The sequence below is a fragment of the Ornithorhynchus anatinus genome, chromosome 20 (assembly GCF_004115215.2).
Source record: "Ornithorhynchus anatinus isolate Pmale09 chromosome 20, mOrnAna1.pri.v4, whole genome shotgun sequence".
Taxonomy (NCBI): Eukaryota; Metazoa; Chordata; class Mammalia; order Monotremata; family Ornithorhynchidae; genus Ornithorhynchus; species Ornithorhynchus anatinus.
The window spans coordinates 19,909,389-19,928,538 of record NC_041747.1 but is presented as its reverse complement, the minus strand read 5'-3'; the positions used below and the strand labels follow the sequence as shown (position 1 = coordinate 19,928,538).

The following is a 19,150-nucleotide window of genomic DNA, read 5'->3' as shown; positions in this document are numbered from 1 at the left end:
GAAAACAGTGGGATTATTGTGCTGCCCAGTGAAACCAGTGTAAGACCTTCTAGACTGTAAGCTCCTTGTGGAGAGGGATTGCATCTGCCAATTCTGTTGTGTTGTACTCTCGCAAGTGCTTAGTTTAGTGCTCCGCACACAGTAAGCGCTCAATAAATACAACCGATGGATCCCTTACCCACTAGGGTACAGTATTTGAGGATGTTCACAAGAAGAGGAAAATCTTTCCCTCTGTTTATGACAAAGAGCATCTTTCTACAACTCCATTTTTTTCCTCTGAAGTAGGAATAATAATAATAATACCCTCCTAGAATTTGTTTTTAATCATCATCATGGTATTTCATGATTAGTTAATGAATGGCCCTAAGTTGCTCTCTAAAGATTCATAAGCTTATATTGGTAAAGGGAGAGAGTATTTTCATGTTATGATATCAAAATGTGGTTCCTCACCAATAAACTTAATTGTCATCATTGTCAGATCACGAGAGAAAAATTATCTGCCCACCATTTTCAAAGCCTTTTCTCTTTGGGGAGGGTAAATGCCCAGCCAAGGAGATAATCATTTCATGGCTGCTGACACAAAGACATTGTTCTATTGCCTTTATTGTGGTATTTGTTAAATGTTTACTACGTGCCAGGCATTTAATTAAGTGCTGGGGTAGAAACAAGCTACCAGGTTGGACACAGTGCATGTCCCACATGAGGCTCATAGTAATAATCCCTATTTTACAGATGAGGTAACTGTGGTGCAGAGAAGCTAAGTCACTGCTCCCAGCAGACATGTGGCGGAGCGGGGATTAGAACCCGGGACCTTCTGACTCCCAGGCCTGTGCTCTATCCACTAGGCCACCCTACATCTTCAGAAGTAGACATTCCTTCTAGCCGCTGGAGCAACAAAATTGTTTCTCATTAAGATGTTGGCTCCACCTCTGTAAGGCCAGGTCATACATTTTTGGAATTGCTTCTGCCTGGAACAGCACACGAACTCTGTGCCAGTTGTGTATGAAACGGGGTGTAGTGGTCATTAGAGTGGATGATCCTCTCTTCCCTGAGAAATCCACTAACCTCTTCTTAAGAGAAAAAAGAAGCCAGTGAAATATTTTCAGCCTGCTTTCTGAACAGGGGATGGAACAAATTAGTCAGTCAAAAGCATTTATTGAGCCCTTACTGAGTGTAGATCACTATGTTAAATGCTTGGGAGAGCACAGTATAACACTATAACGGACATATTCCCTGCACGTCGTATTTACCGAGCATTTACTATGTACAGATCTCTGTACTAAGCGCTTGGGAGAGTAGAACACAACAGAATTAGCAGACACTTACCTACCCGTAACGAGCATATAGACTAGAGGGGGAGACAGACCTTAGTATGACTAATTTATACGATATAAAGATATGTACATGAGTGCTATGGGGTTACGGAGAATCTCTAGCGTCCAGAGATCACAGATTGAGGTGCAGAAGATGCACGAGGGAGAGTGAGCCAGGGAAGAGAGGATTTAATCGGGGAAGACCTCTTGGAGGAGATGTAAATTTAGTAATGTTTTCAAGGTGGAGGGAGTGGTGGTCTGGCATATATGGAGGGGGAGGAAGTTCCAGGCTAGGGGGAGGACAAGGGAGAGGGGTCAGTGGTGAGACAGGTGAGATCGGAGCACAGTGAGTAAACTGGCGCTAGAGGAGCCGACTGTGAAGGCTGGGCTGGAGTAGATGAGTGAGGTGAGGTAGGGTGGGACAAAATGATTGCTTTAAAGGCAATGGTAAGGAGTTTTTGTTTGATGCAGTGGTGGATGGGCAGTCACTGGAGGTTCTTCATGATTGGAGAGACATGGACTGAACTAGTGGGAAAAAACAAACAAACAGATACACAAATCCACCATAAGAATTGCTCAAAGTCACACACAGGAATTCTGTTCCCGGCTATTCCATAGCCCTCAGTGCCCCTAAATGGAACTAATTGCGCTGTGTGTCCTTGGGCAAGACACTTAACTTCTCTGGGCCTCAGTGACCTCATCTGTTAAATGGGGATTAAGAGTGTGAGCTCCATATGGGACAGGGACTACGTCCAACCCGATTAACTTGTATCTTCCCCAATACTTAGAACAGTACTTGGCACATAGTAAGTGCTTAACAAGTACCTTAATTATTATTAGTAATAAAATATCTCCCCAGACAACACCTTGAGAGCAAGGAATGGCGAGTGGGGGGAAATGAGGGAGAAGAAGCTACTCTCTTCTATCCCTGGCTTTTCTTTAATCGGTCCCAAGAATGTAAAGTATTGCTCAGAGCCAGGCACAGCTGAAATCAGTCCCTACGAATTCTAATCATCAGCAAGGCGTTTTACGGTCACTGGTTGACCCTCTCCTAGAAACAGCTCTGATGCTCAAGATGAAAAACTCACCAACTGCATCCTCAATTCCAGGCATTTTTAATACTTTTTCAATTTTGAGTGGACAAAATTCGATTTTCTACTAAGATCAATGGCATTGAGCGCTTACTGTGTGCAAGGCGCCTTGAAAAATTGAATGAAAACCAGCATTTGGGGAAGCACACTAGAATAAGTAGACAAAACTCTCTACCCTCAAGGAGTTTACAACCCTAGGATAGTCAGCTCTTGTATATCCACATCGGCTAAGAATTCGTGTCTCGGTTGCTGATCTGAATCTCGTAAGCACAGAATAGTATTACTAATATGCCCAACTGACTTTGTAGGGATTCAAGGATATTTCTCTGGAGAGGTTTATGCACGGAGGAGCCAACGTAACGGGATTTCAGTTAGTAGATTTCAGTACTCCTATGGTAAGCAAACTCATGCAGCGCTGGAAAAAACTGGACCAGAGAGAGTACCCTGGATCGGAAACTCCTCCAAAGGTATTTATTGATTTTGTGCGGGGGGGGGGGGGGGGGTTTGGACTCGTGGATTATTGATATTTTAGGTCTAAAATGAAAATGCAAAGCACAGTTCAGTGGAAAAACGTGTGGCATCAGATGTATGATTTTAATGCATGGTAATTCAACAGGGTTTCATTTACACAATATTGTTTTGAAAAAATCCCTTTACAAATTAAATGCTTATGGTGCCATTAAGGATTTGACTCAAGTAGTTTACCATAATGATTGTTTAGCACATGAATAAACGTTTCCCCTCAGTAAGAAAGTAGATGCTGTGAGCACTCAACTAAGAAATTCCAGTCATAAAAAGATTGTTATTCTTAGTGAGCGTATTAGCTTTAGAAACTATGTATATTTGCTAAGTAATTCACAATTATCAGATAATGAATCAAAACCTATAACAAGTATGAAAAGCGCACTCCATTCTACAGCTCCTATCGTCCCTCAGCTTGAGGCCAGGGGACAGTTTTATTTTTTGTGATCTGTCACATCTTTCTACTGTTGGCCAAAGGCTGAGGAAATGCTACTTTTGCTTTAGCTGAAGTATATTTCCCCCCTTCACTTTCATTTACTCAATCATTATTGAGTGCTTACTGTGTGCAGAGCCCTGTAGTAAGTGCTTGGGAGAGTACACTGTAACAATAAACAGACATTTATTGTTACCGTTTTTGTCCGTCTCCCCCGATTAGACCGTAAACCCGTCAATGGGCAGGGACTATATCTGTTGCCGATTTGTACATTCCAAGCGCTTAGTGCTCTGCACATAGTAAGCGCTCAATAAATACTATTGAATGACTGAACATTTCCTGACCACAACAAGGTTACGTCGAGCTTACCTTCATCATGTTTCCGCGATGGTATCGTGTCTTGGCAGACATAAATGCTTAACCATATTTATTGAGCGTTTACTGCGTGCAGAATACTGTGTGGCTGTCACTCTCCTCAGAATGTGAGCTCCTTTCGTCTCTTAGGTGAACTTTCCCTCATGCTTGGTAGTGCTCTGCCCATAAGAGGTGTTTAATAAGCTCTGTTGATCCGTCACTGTAATGGAAGTTCCTGAGTACCTAGTGTAACCCTCGGGAAGCGTACGGCCTAATGAGGTCAGCAGATAGGCAGACAGAACATTGCAGCATTAAGACCTTATGCAATAAGAGCGGCGTGGCTCGGTGGAAAGAGCCCGGGCTTGGGAGTCAGAGGTCGTGGGTTCGAATCCCAGCTCTGCCACTTGTCAGCTGTGTGACTGTGGGCAAGTCACTTGATAATAATGTTGGTATTTAACTTAACTTCTCTGGGCCTTAACTTCTCTGTGCCTCAGTTCCCTCATCTGTAAAATGGGGATTAAGACTGTGAGCCTCACGTGGGACAATCTGATGACCCTGTATCTACCCCAGCGCTTAGAACAGTGCTCTGCACACAGTAAGCACTTAACAAATATCAACTTTATCACTAATTCCCGCTGTGCCTCTTGTCTGCTGTGTGGCCCTGGGCAAGTCACTTAACTTCTCTGTGCTCCAGTTATCTCATCTGTAAAATGGAGATGAAGACGGTGAGCCCCTTGCGGGACAGGGACCATGTCCCAACTTGATTTGCTTGTAACCCTCCCAGCACTTAGTAAAGTGCCTGGAACATAATAAGCGCTTAAATATCATAATTATTATTACTATTCAGATTCCATAATACTCGCCCCTACCAACTGATGGGAATGTCAACAAGAATCAGTGATGACCTAAATTGATTCTGCCTATGCCAGTTTTCCTCTCCTGTTACATTCATTCAATCGGATTTATTGAACACTTACTGTGTGGAGAGCACTGTACTAAACTCTTGGAAAGTACAGTTCGGTAACAAACAGAGACAGTCCCTACCCAACAACGGGCTCACAGTCTAGAAAGGAAAGTTTCCTATGGATGACTGAGGAGACTAGACTGAAAGCCCGTGGTGGGCAGGAAATGTGTCTGTTTATTATTATATTGTGCTCTCCCAACTGCTCAGCACGGTTCTCCGCTCACAGTAAGCACTCAATAAATACAATTGACTGAACAGAAACAATGTCAAGGATTTTAAAATACCCAGTTGCCTAACTTCAGAAGGTCTCTGTGGCTGTAATTCTCCCAAACTTCATTATTCTTTGTCTTCCCGTTTGCTTCCAAGTCTGATTAATGACTTCCAATATTTCTCCTATCTAATCTGTAGGCTGCTTCAAGTAAGATAGGCCACTTGTCCTGAAGTGACAATAAAAAAAAAAAAAAAGGTAAAAATGTCCCAGAAACTCATAAAGGTAGAAGGAATGGAGTTGATTTGTAGAGTTGATAAGCAGTTCTGTATCACCCTTGTTGGGAAAGCACAGTGACTCTGATAGATGAAAGCACATAGCAATCATCCATATTCAGTGCATTTTCAATAATAATTGTTCTAAATTCCCTTTTTTTTTTTTGGGTCAGTACACATCGGCTCTGACTTACGATGGGGTTCTTGTGATGGCGGAAACTTTTCGCAATCTCAGACGACAGAAAATTGACATTTCAAGACGAGGGAATGCAGGAGATTGCCTGGCAAATCCCGCTGCCCCTTGGGGGCAAGGGATTGATATGGAGAGGACCCTCAAACAGGTAAACACTTCACTAGGTAAATTGTTGACATGCAGAAGAGTGATTCAGACCTGATCCCTTAAGTAGTTTGAAGAGAAAGCCAGCAAGAGAACACTAGAAACTGATTGTGTCAATTGTGGTTTTTAAATAGGTTTGTTTTAATATTAATTCAAATCGCGGAAAAGCGGGCACTGGATTGATTTGGGTTTCTTGTGGTTTAAGTCTTAGCTTTGCCACTCGATTGTCCTGCACAAGGCAGCAGGGTGATCTAATGGATAGATCCTGGGAATCAGAAAAACCTGGATTCTAATTCCAGCTCCCCTATTTGTCTGTTGGGTGATATTGAGCAAGTCACTAAACCTCCTTGTGCCTCAGTTACCTCATTTGCCAATTGGAGATTAAAACTGTGAACCCCATGTGGGACAGGGCCTGTGTCCAACCTGATTATATTGATTTTCCCCCAACACTTATTACAGTGACTGGCACCTACCACTTAATACTATTCTTAAAAAAATGCATGTATACTACTCTGAAAGGATTGGGCTCTGTCTTAAGCAGTTCAATCAACATTCAGAACAACTATTTACTCTATTATTCATTCAACAGTATTTATTGAGCACTCACTATGTGCAGAGCACTGTACTAAGCGCTATTTGGGAGGATGTTAAGAGATGGAGGACGGACACTGAGAAAAAATGACTGTTAACGGATCACAAGCAACATGCCCTTCCTGAAAAGAGCCCAGGCCTGGGAACCAGGAGAACCTGGGTTCTAATCTAGGTTCTGCCAATTTTCTGCTACGTGACTATGGGCAAGTCACTTGACTTCTCTGCGCCTTAACTGTGAAATGGGGATTAAGACTGCGACCCCAATGTGAGGCAGGGACTGTGACCAACCTGATTATTGCGTATCTATCATAGCACATAGTACAGTGCCTGGCCCATATTAAGTGCTAATAACAACAACAACAAAAATTTCTTTAGAATGCATGCAATATTGACCATGTTGAAAATAGAAAGAAAACAGGAAAAAGTAATGGGAGATTTAATCTAAGGCTTTAAACAAAATCATAAAATTGGGAACTTGTATATCTGATTGAAATTCTATTTTCCGGCTCAAGCCTTTAATATCTTTGTCCTTGATCTTTTCATAATAAATAGCATTTCATTCTTTTGTGTGGAAGTCAAGGGGAATGTACAATACATCTTGGTGATACTGGTGGGTTTCTTGTTATTATTCATAGGTTCGAATTCAAGGATTGACCGGCAATGTTCAGTTTGACCACTATGGACGTAGAGTCAACTACACAATGGATGTGTTTGAGCTGAAGAACACAGGCCCTAGAAAGGTGAGCTTAAATCCCAGTGAAATAATAGTCATCAGTAGTCCATTCATTACTAGAATTTAGTATTCTTTAAAGTCTCCTATCTTATAGTTAAATATGCCTTTTATATTATTTAGGAGAAAATATCTGGCTTCATTTTGTTGTAAAGTGAACAGTGTTTGATGATGAATGAATGCGCTGGGACATGTTTTGATATCCTGTTGGCAAATGTAACATAACACACAGACTCCCTGGTGAACGCACTTATTTTTCCACAAAAGGGAAATGCAGGCTTGGGAACAGGCTAATTGAGGTGTTGAAAATGCTAAATGAAGGGATTTTATTATGAAAGGGGCTATATGGATGTTAATACAAGGATGCATGTTTATACGTCTTTGGTTACAAATGAATATACCAATTAAGCAGGCACTTTGTTAAACTAAGACTTGATTTGATGGATCGTTTAGAGGCTGATGAATATTCCACAAGTGGGCAAACATCAGAAATGTTTTAGAGGATATGAAATGTACTATTATTCCCAGTGCTCTCTGGCCAATAGGAGTACTTAACGAAAGCAACCTTTTAACGTTATACTATTGTAGTGCCTGCTTACTTTCACGCATGATTATAGACCTCATGGGGCAAATCTGCAGGGAGAAAAGTTTGACCGGTTATTTTTAGACCAAGAAAATACTTCCCAGACAGTTTACCTCATTCGCCTACCTTTGCCTTGAGGACTGTAATTACAGTCCTTGAGGGCTGTTTGAACTCTCCCAAGAGCTGGGTACAGTGCTGTGCACAATAATTGATTGACCTCCCTCATTCATATCTCATTTTTACTCAAGTTCTATAGGCAAGACAATAAAACAGGTCTTTTGGTGAGAAGCAACATGGCCTAGAGGAAAGAGGCACAGGGCTTGGAGTCAGGGACCTGAGTTCTGATAAGCAGCGTGGCTCAGTGGAAAGAGCCGGGGCTTGGGAGTCAGAAGTCATGGGTTCGAATCCCCACTCTGCCCCTTGTCAGCTGTGTGACTGTGGGCAAGTCACTTCACTTCTCTGTGCCTCAGGTCCCTCATCTGTAAAACGGGCGTGAAGACTGTGAGCCTCACGTGGGACAACCTCATTCCCCTGTATCTACCCCAGCGCTTAGAACAGTGCTCTGCACGTAGTAAGTGCTTAACAAATACCAACATTATTATTATTATTATTATTATTATTAATGGCTCTGCGACTTTCCCGCCGAGTCACCTCGGGCAAGTCACTTAACTTCTTGGTGCCTCGGTGTCCTCAACTGTAAACTGGAAGATTTAATATGCTGCTCAGACTCTGAGCCCCAGGTGGGACAGGGACTGCTTCCAGTCGGGTTATTTTGAATTTTCGCCAGTACATAGTGCAGTGCTTGGCATTCGGGAAAACGCTCAAATGCCAGTTATGATTAAGACTTATTTTAGTTCTCATGAAAACAGTAGAAAATGTTCCTCCTGCCACCTTGATACATGAGTTGAGAGGGTGGCACGGGGAAGCTATGAGTCTGGGAGAGAGGAAATGGAGGGAAGGAGAGAAACTGAACTCAGGCAACAGAAGCATTTTAAGACAGGATGACAGACTTGTCCTTCCATTTGAAGATAATGTTGCCAAATGGGAGATTTCGTCCATCACGTTTCTGAGAAAGAGTGGCAGTCTAAAAGTGTCAGTTGCTTAGACTGGTGAGCTCACTGTGGGCAGGGAATGGGTCTGTTATTATATTGTACTCTTCCAAGTATAATGCTTCGCACAAAGTAAGCACTCGGTAAATACAATCGAATATTACTTCCTCCTATTTAGATTGGATTGTGAGCCCTGTGTGGGACAGGGTCTGTGTCCAACCTGATAAATTTACATCTATCCCAGCGCTTAGAATAATGCTTGACACGTAAGAACTTAAATACCATTTAACCAAAAAAAATCATCAGTGTTGGATCTGTCGTCTTAATTTTACCACTGGCCGCCTTACTAAAATGGGAAAAGCATCATCCTTATCTTTTCATTTATTTAAAGTGAGACTTTGCATTTGGCATTTAGATCATATTACTGATACATTTTGGTTCTCAATTTCTGGCTGAGTCTGCTGAATCTAAAAGGAATGTGCAAGCTCTCAGAGGAGGCAAATGAGTTACTTTGAAAAATAGAGACACACCCGCTAAACAAAAAGACCAGTATGTGTTGTAATAGTGAACGTTAATCCCATCCCTTTGACCTATTGTTTTTCATTGATTCAGTCATATTTATTGAGCATTTACTGTGGGCAGAGCACTGTACTAAGCCCTTGGGAGAGTACAATATAATAAGCAGACACATTCCCTGCCCACAGTGACCTTTTGGATGCTGAATGAATCACTGTTGACTTTCAGTCCCTTTCTAATTACAGCTCCCCAACCAGTTGGCAGTTCACACCATGTTTGAATCCCTCCATGCTAATTCCCGCCTCCTGCAGTTAGATTGGCTTTGCCACGTCCAGGTGCTTCAATAAGGCTTTGAAGGGAGGGAGAGTGAATGTCTGTCGGATGAGAGAAGGGAGGATGTTCCAGGCCAGAAGCAGGACGTGGGCCAGATGAGCCCAAGGTGCAGTGAGAAGGTTAGGATTAGAGGAACAAAGTGTACAGGATGTATGGTAGTAGGAGAGTACTGAGGTGAGGTAGGAGGGGTCAAGGTGAGTGAGTACTTTAAAGCCAATGGTGAGGAGTTTTTGTTTGATGGGAAGGTGGATAGGCAACCACTGAAGTTTTTTTGGGGGCGGGAGGAGACGTGTCCTGAACGTTTCTGTGAAAAAAGATGATCCAGGCAGCGGAGTCAAGTATGGCCTGGAACGGGGAGAGACATGAGGCTGGGAGGTCAGCAAGGAGCTGATGCAGTCATCCAGTCGTAGATTATATGGTTTGTATAGAGAGAGAGAAATGAGGGAGAGTGGGAAGTAAGAAGTAGGGAATTCAAATACATTTTTGCACAGAAGAACCGTTTGTACAGCAGAGATTTTTCAACGACGACGTGCGATCCTGGAGTGATGCCCATGGAGAGAAATGTTTAAGTAAATTGAAAACTCTATGTTCTGAAGATACCCACAATAAGATAATATTCATCCAAGAAATCCTGAGGCGCTACAAAGTGTGAAATGAAATGGACACATTCATCCCTGATTCACTGTGGCAATTAACTTGGGCACCCTGTCAGAAATACTAAACCGGAACTTCAGAAACAAGCTCCCTTCCAAAAGGCAGCACTCGTGAGGACTTGCCGTTTGCCTTAAAAGAGAGCAACTGCTCTGATGAATTGAAAACTTGCTGACACAGGAAGCGGCTTTCAAAGCACATCTACGAGAGGCTGTATCAATTTGTCTAACTCCTGTTCCAGGAAAACTGTCTGACAGCACATTTCACAGCCTCTATCCAGAGTCTAACTCTAGCTCCAGAGGGCTGTCTGGGCTAGGAGGTCCCCTGCAGGAGGACCCAAGGCGACTCGAAAATCCTGGCCTTTTCTGGGATGCTACAAACCCCACTGTTCACATTATTCCAGTCCACCACTATTTCCTTGGGCAGAGTGGATAAGGTACGGGCCCGGGAGTCAGAGGGATCTGAGTTCTAGGCCAGGCTCCACCACTCATCTGCTGGGTGACCTTGGGCAAGTTACTTTTCTTTTGGGCCTCTGTTCCCTCATCTGTAAAATGGGGAATAAGACTGTGAACACCTTGGGACAGGGATGGTATCCAACCTACCCTAGGATTTAGTACGGTGCTTGGAACCTAAGCACTTAAATATCATTAAAACAAACAAAAAAACAAAACAAAACAGTTGGGTTACAGTCCAGAACCTACCCCTGTGAACTGTAAACTCCTTATGGTTAGGGATCCCATTTACTAACTCTATTGTATTGTCCTTTCCCAAACACTTAGTACAATGCTAAGCACACAGTAAGTGCTCAAAAAATAGCAGTAACTGATTGATTTAGGCTAATTATAGGTCATGTGGGCTGCTAAAAAACTTCTTATTGGCTGCCTAAAACCTTCCCCTGAAGGACAATGAGTGAGGGATTTGAAAAAAAGGACATAAAAAAAAACGCATTGGTAAAAATGGAGTATTAGAGAGCCAAGGTCGAATAACGAAAATGGAGGAAACCTGAGGAAGTTCCATCTAAGGAACTTAGAGTGAAACAAACCAGAACAGGAAATGGGTCTCTTCCGTGACAACGGATTAAAAGCATTTTTCTCAAGATTCAAATATTCACTGGAAAAATCCAGTCTCTTGTTGATCAGTAGCCACTCCTCATGGGGGATCATTGGCATTTAGTGGGAATCAGGCAACCCATGGTATTTGAACACCTACTGCAGGCATATCAATAATAACGATGGTATTTGTTAAGCGCTTACTATGTGCCAAGCACTGTTCTAAGCGCTGAATGTTGTAGACCTGAAGTAGATACGATCCCCTATCCTCCAGGATTTTACAATCTAGGAGGGGAGAGACAATACAAGAACTGGAGGAAGAGTTGAAAGAGGTTATATAGATGAGCTAGTGTTTAAGTAAATGGGTCCGGGAGCTACGTACATAAGTACTTTGGGAGACAAAAATCCTAAAGTGGCAGTTCTCTCCATTGTCCAAGACCTACTAAAGTCATATCTCCTCCAAGAAGCTTTCCCTGATTAACCTCTAATTTCTCCACCCTATTTGCCCTCCACTCTGCATTACTATGCACTTGGAATCTCTCTCTTAAGCACTTTGATACTCCCCTCAGCACTGGGGTACATTTTTTTATTTCCACTGATGCTCCCTCTATCTGTAACTTATTTTAACATCTCTCTCTCCAACTAGATTGTGAACTTCTTGTGGGCAGGGATGTCTCCCAACTCTATCCTGGCTCCACCACTTGTCTGCTGTGTGACTGTGGGCAAGTCACTTAACTTCTCTCTTCCTCTGTTACCTCATCTGTAAAATGGGGATTAAGAATATGAGCCCCATCTGGGACAGGGACTGTGTCCAACCTGATTTGCTTGCATCCATCCCAGTGCTTAGTACAGTGCCTGGTACACAGTAAGCGCTTAACAAACACCACGGTTATTATTATGGAATTGTGCTCTCGAGTTCTTGGTACAGTGCTCTGCACAACGTGCTCTCAATAAATTCAGTTCACCGATTGATCTGGAAACATACAAGCTGAGCTCTCCAGGCCCTAAGGGCTCATACTGCTTTGGTTTTTCCTCAGTGATCGTATTGGTTAAGCATTTACTCTGTGCCAAGAACCATGTCAAACACGGGCAGATTCAAGATGATCAGACTGGATAGTCTCCATTCCAAAGGCGGGTCGGATTCAAAGATGGAGAGAGAATAGATGAGGAAACTAAGGTCCAGGGAATTTAAGTATCAATCCAAGGTCACACAGCAGGCAAGTGACAGAGAAAGGACTAGAATCCTGGGCTCCTGATTCCCAGACCTCTGCTCTTCCCTATAGACCATTCTGCCTTCCTATCCTATCCATCAATAAGTGGGACACTGAAATGTCACCCCTGTTATTAAAAAAGCCAGGATCAGCAACACCATCCAAAAAAACAGTGTGTGTTCTGTCTCACTGAGATAATTTTCACAACATCTCACTGTTCTCCATTGCAGACAAGATCCTAGCCAGAACCCTTCTTCGCAGACGACTGCAGATACCGTTAAGTGAACGCGTTCAGAATCCCAATGCAGCTTTAGCCCACAGCCAGCACAGTAGACACGATCTTGGCCTCACCTCAATTACAAGACAAGCGCGAGGAACAGCACCACAACCTTTATACTTCACAGCCCTCCCGGAAGCATTTGACAACATCGATAAACCTGAGGTGTTGTGAATACTAAGTAAATTTGGCTTCCCTAAGAAGTTCGGAAGTGATCCCGAGATTACTCAGCGATCGTGTTAGAGTTTAAGGTGTTCTCTCTGTCCCATTCCCCAGACAGTACAGCATGTCCAGTTTTGTTCAATTCATTGTTTACAGCCACACTGGGCTATAAAAAGGAACCTGAATTTTTTTAAAAAAACAAAAAACCCAAACAAACCCAAGGCTGCTATCTTCAGAGGATTTGAATGTATTACTCATCCTTTGGAAAGCCTTTGTCTGTAATTAGTTTATCTCCTTCAATAGACTGTAGGGTCCTTGAGAGAAGGGATTTCTTCCAAGAACTTAGTATGACGCTCTGCATTCGGGAGGTGCTCCATAAATGTTATCGATGTACTGCTCCTTGTGGGGAGAATGTTGGCCTGACATATATCTGTCATATATATATATATATAAAATACATATATTGAGAAGCAGCGTGGCTTAGCGGAAAGAGCCCAGGCTTGGGAGACAGAGGTCAACGGTTCTAATCCTGGCTCTGCTACTTGTCAGCCGTGTGACCTTAGGCAAGCCACTTCACTTCTCTGTGCCTCAGTTACCTCATCTGGAAAATGGGGATTAAGACTGTGACCCCCCCCCCCAAGTGGGACAACCTGATTACCTTGTATCTACCCCAGTGCTTAGCACTCAGTAAGAGTTTAATAAATACCATCATATGGAAGGTGAGGGGAAAAGGGGCCAGTGGTGAGAGAGATGAGTTCGAGACACAGTGAGGTAACTGGATCTAGAGGAGTAAAGTGCGTAGGCTGGGCTGTGGTAGACACGTGAGGTAGGAGGTAAAGAATTTCTCATCGATGCAGAGGTGAGTGGTCAATCCCTGGGGGTTCTTAGAGTAGAGAGATGTGGATTAAACTTATTTTTAGAAAAATGATCTGCGCACCAGAATGAACTATCATCTGGAGTGGGGAGGGACAGGAGGCTGGGAGTTCAGTGAGGAAGCTGATGCACTAGTCAAGGCAGGATATAAGTGCAGCGTGGCTCAGTGGAAAGAGCCCGGGCTTGGGAGTCAGAAGTCATGGGTTCGAATCCCGGCTCTGCCACTTGTCAGCTGTGTGACTGTGGGCAAGTCACTTCACTTCTCTGTGCCTCATCTGTAAAATGGGGATGAAGACCGTGAGCCTCATGTGGGACAACCTGATGACCCTGCATCAACTCCAGCGCTTAGAACAGTGCCCTGCACCTAGTACGCGCTTAACGAATACCAACATTATCATCAGCAGATATCGAGATCGTTTGCCTCACTCCAGCCGTACAGGAGGACATAAAAACTAAGAGAGTCAAATATAGTGGGCTTCTGTAGATGAATTGAAATAGGGTAACAGTTCAAGATTGCAAATACCATACCCTTGAGCGCGCTTGAGCCATTACTTGGCAGTTCTCTGCAAAGTTCCTTTTTCAGTACATTGGCCATTTTTTCAAGCAGCACTATAAAGGGGGATATTCTTCCTCAGAGTCCAAGAGACACATTCAAGTACTCTCGGCTCATCTTATGCCGTCATTATTGGCAGCAGAGGTCACCGGCAGCTGCGTTCAACCAGGAAGCTGTGGACCGGCACGCTACAAGCCAACATTTACAAAATTAGTACAAACAAAACTTTAATAAAAGTCTGACCCCTAAAGTAGCCACCTCGTTCCATGTAATGTATCTGAGGAACAAAGTCTGTTGACTGATTCTATTAGGAGTCAATACCCCTAATACATTTTGGGAGGATACCAGCTATCAGTATATCCACCGGCTCTCTCCCTCGGGTGCTACTACGAGCCGGCAAAATGTCACCTGCAGCTAATATTTAGTGAGAGAACACTCTCATCTCTTATCGACCTGACCTATGACTAATTGTGAGGGAAAACATGAGGGGTTCTCAAGATACGAACGAGATGTGCCAGCTTATATTATGAATTTGACGCTACGCTGTCCTGACCTGACCCCACAGGCTGCTATCCCGTTAAAAGGGGGCCTGAGCAATGCGTGCATATGAAATGTACTACTTTGGAGGAGTACTGGCATATAGCTCCCAGCCCTCATGGTACAGAACTGGCAAATTGGCCCCAAGACTCTTTCCACGCCTTCCTGGGTACCAAGTTCACCTCGAGGTGTGCCACTGTGGAATTCAGAAATCCCCATCCAGGCTGTAATTTTCCATAGGCGGTTCTACATGTGGGCATCCAGCTTCCAGAATGACTGGCCGTGTGAAGGGAATATGCTTTCTGTGGTATCGTACTCTCCCAAGCCCTTAGAACAGTGCTCTGCACACAATATGTACTCAGATACGATCGGCCGACTGACTTCCTAGGATTAAATTCGGCTCTGAAGGCTTTTGGGAGGGTCTGGGTGAACAGAGAGGAGTAACTTAAATATCTGATAATTGTCACTCCCGGTGGGCGGGGAATGTGTCTACCAACTCCGCGCGGCGTAACGGATAGAGTACGGACCTGGGAGTCAGAAGGGCACGGGTTCTAATCCTGGCTCTGCCCCTTGTCTGCTGTGTGACCTTGGGCAAGTCATTTCAGCGTGGCTTAGCGGAAAGAGCACAGGCACGGGAGTCAGAGGACATGGGTTCTAATTCCGCCTCCACCGCTTGTCTGCTGCGTGACCCTGGGCAAACCACTTCACTTCTCTGTGCCTCAGTTACCTCATCTGTAAAGTACGGATTAAGACTGTGAGCCCCAGGTGGGACAACCTGATTAGCTGGTATCTACCCCACCGCTTAGAAGAGTGCTCGGCACATAGTAGGCGCTTAACAAATACCATCATCATTTCACTTCTCTGTGCCTGTTACCTCATCTGGAAAATAAGGATTGAGACTGTGAGCCCTACACGGGTCAGGGACTGTGTCCAACCGATTTGCTTGTATCCACCCCTGCGCTTAGAAGTGCTTCAAAACTACCACAGTTTTCATCACCGTCATTACTCTCCCGAGTGCTTAGTGACAGCTCCTCGAGCCGACAGCTTGAAGCCCTGCGTTTCTGTCCTGATACTTCCTTCGCCCTGCTGGTCTTTAGAGCTGATTTGGCAAAAGCAGAGACAATACGCTGAAAGGCCCAAGCAATCCCTGGGAGCCAGGACTCCTGGGTTCTGGTCCTTCACTGAGCCTCTGTTCTCCCGTTTCCACCCTTGATTACACACCTTTAAGAGGGTGACCCCTCTTCTGGGCAGGGGGTTGCCAAAGAAGATCTTGCTGGCACCCCCCTAGACTGTAAACTCATAAGCAGGGAACATGTCTGCTATTTCTGTCGGATTGTACTCTCCCAAGCACCCAGTCCAGTGCTCAGCGTGGCTCAGTGGCAAGAGCCCGGGCTTGGGAGTCAGAGGTCATGGGTTCGAATCCCGGCTCTGCCACTTGTCAGCTGTGTGACTGTGGGCAAGTCACTTAACTTCTCTATGCCTCGGTTACCTCATCTGGAAACTGGGGATTAACTGCGAGCCTCACGTGGGATAACCCGATTCGCCCGTATCTACCGCAGCGCTTAGAACAGTGCTCTGCACATAGTACGTGCTTAACAGATACCAACATTATTAGAGTAAGCGCTCAGTAAGTACCACCGATTGATTACAGCACTCTGCACACACTAAGGGCTCAATACATGCGATCGACTGATTGTCCTTTGTACATTCTTTATAAAGGTCTTCTCTATGTCTAACAGGTTGGTTACTGGAATGATATGGATAAGCTCGTCTTGATTCAGGATGTACCCACACTCGGCAACGATACCGCGGCCGTCGAGAACCGAACAGTAGTTGTAACCACAATTATGGTAAGTCTTTTTTGCTTTGTTTTTTTGCTACCACTTCTGGTTTTAGTTTAATTTTCTTTTACTATTCGGTTTCCAAGGTGCGGGGAATAGGGAGGACCAAACCTACATCTGATAACTTTGGTTCAGTTTTAAGCTTTTCTTGATTCAAAATAAATTTTATTGTGGCTTTCACTATTCTCGCCCCGCCCCCTCCCCCCCCCCCCCGGCCGCCAAAAATCCTGAGGAAATATCTTGATTTGTTTATCACTGTAGTAATTTCAGAAGTTAAAATGGAGATGGTCAAAATCGAATGGAATAAATGATCTTCCCAAAGAAATGGGATTTTATTGCTGTACCTTTAAAAAATGTCAATATGATACTAATTGTATAAAAAACATTTAGTTTAGTCATCTGAAATCAATTTGCGGTTAGTTCATCAGACTGAAGAGGCAACCTAGGAACTCTGTATCTTACATAATGTTTTTAAGAATTTGGATTATTTAAAATTAACAAAAAAACTGAAAAAAGCTACTTTATCACTTTGTTTCCTTCAATAACCAATACCCAACTGCCCCATTATTTCTGGGTGTGCTTCACCTGGGAAGGAAGTAAAATATCAATGAAATATACTCTAGATTTCAGAGCTCCCTTTTCAAGGAGAGTCTTGTGAAATTACCTTTTAAAATACTAAACGCTAACATTTTCCCCCTCTCAAGTCAAACATGCCCTTTAGAGTGAACGCTTGTCAAAGCAAACCAGCAAAGAGTGACCTTTACCTGTCTGTTTTTAAAATTTTACACCTCAGCTTAACTGTGCTTTTCACCTGTCTCATTAGATAAGACACATTTTTAATAATTTATGGATCTTTCATTTTAAACGAGATGGACTTGTTTTCATGTAATTTCATGTTTTTAAATTGGTCTTTTTGGTGTGGTTTTTTTTATAACCTGGTATTAAGTTCAAAGAAAAGCTTTGGAAACATTTTGGAAAACACCAGCGAGGAGCTTTCACATTTTAATTATGTAACAATTACCAAAGGTTTCTGAATTTAGTATATTAAGGCTCTTTGAAGAATATCCTTTTGGGATGCCAACTAATCAACAGGCAGCAGCTGTGTGCATAACACTGGGAAATGTGTAACTCCTAATCTAATTGTGTAATGTTTGCATGGGACTTTAAAGACAATATATATCTCTTTTCCTTTATTAAAAAAAAAAAGAGACACACAGTAATGGAAAAATCATACTTCAGTTCAGTCCTCCTCTTTTCAGCCTCTGATGAAGAATCCTATTTTAAGAAATTGATCAAGAAAGAAAAAAAGAGTGCCACGATCCTGCCACCGTTCCTAACTAAAGCTCAAGTATTTATCTCCAATGTAATAAAATTAAACTCATTTTTCATGTGGATACTATTCCTCTGACCGGATGACCAGACATTGAACCACCAGGAAAAGCTCTGAATGATCTAAAACAGATGAAGAATTAACCTTCACCTTTATCAAAAGAAGAACTTGATGTTGCCTAAGAAGCTCTTAGTTGAAAGATTCATTCATTCAGATCTCAATATAATGAGGCTATTGTACGTAAAAAAAATTATATCATTTCAATCTCCGATTATAGGGCAAGAAGTAAATATCCATGGATCTGTGTGCTTGATTTCTGAACAGATAAAGTTCTTTAAAAGGAATCATAGATATTAACACCTTGCCTTTTCTGTCTTCAGTGAAGCATTTCAATGTACCCAGTAAATGTTAGCTACAGAACCCTCTTTCCGGCCCTATTATATTGATGATATAATTTTTCAAGCCGAGAATTTGGAATTATTTTGCAAAGCATGTCTAGTTCTCATAGAGCATGTCACTTTGAAGCAAATAAAAGTGATAGGAAAAAATAAAGTTGCATTACCTGTCTATGCATTCGATATCAGTTGAGTGATATGAGAACATAGTGCTACCTTTAATGTTTTTGCTGACAAATTGGTGCAAGGGTAATGTGGGTCTGTTTAAAATGAATATAACCTTATTGTATAACGTATTTTGAATTTTCAAGCTCATAACCATATAAACAGTGCTTAGGACTTTAGTATGGAACACTGCAGAATTGTCATAGTGCTGTTCCCGCTATTTTGCTGTTACTTAATACGCTATCTGGGGACCTATGACATCTTCACTACCCTCTTCATATTGAAGGAAATATGATTCAGCATAGATTAAAAAAAAAGATACTGGGGGCTGCATGTATGACTTCCCAAATTCAATTTGAGGACAGATGGAGTTGATTAGGTTTTTCAGTCTGTGAAATACTCATCTCCAGCCAGAGTAAAGAGGCTTGAAATTTTCAGCATGGCCAAATTCCATTTTGTCTAAATGAATAAAGTCACTGCTCTTTTTGTCTTTCCTTCTGTACATTTCTCTTATTTATGTGCTGTAATGTTAGCTTTTATTAAATAAACATGAAAAATTAGCTATGTTTCCCATGCAAATGGTGTATATAACTTTTTATACTTTAGGAAAATCATGCTTATCTGTAATTTGGTTTTCAGTCTACTAGAAAGAGAAATGCTGCCACTTTACATGCATTATTGTGCAAGGCCTGAGGAAAAATAGCTAAAAGATCCCACTTTGGATAGGAGAATTCTCACCCAGATTTATACTGACAAATTACCCCAACACTTCAGCAGTAAAATTGGCTTGGAACTCAATTTTCTGGC

At 42.7% G+C, this 19,150-nt stretch overlaps 1 protein-coding gene across 7 annotated transcripts in view; it reads left to right on the top strand.

Annotated features, from left to right (window-relative positions):
• GRIA4 (glutamate ionotropic receptor AMPA type subunit 4) overlaps positions 1-19,150 on the top strand; it is a 244,609-nt gene that overhangs the window by 174,149 nt on the left and 51,310 nt on the right. For 6 of the 7 annotated variants that reach the window (XM_029047881.2, XM_029047882.2, XM_029047884.2 and 3 more), the window contains exons 6-9: positions 2,713-2,871; positions 5,334-5,501; positions 6,724-6,828; positions 16,352-16,462. In XM_029047881.2, coding sequence (XP_028903714.1) covers positions 2,713-2,871; positions 5,334-5,501; positions 6,724-6,828; positions 16,352-16,462 — 543 coding nt within the window. Of the gene's footprint in view, positions 1-2,712; positions 2,872-5,333; positions 5,502-6,723; positions 6,829-16,351; positions 16,463-17,712; positions 18,923-19,150 lie in introns of those variants that run through there. The other variant, XM_029047888.2, reaches the window with a different exon arrangement.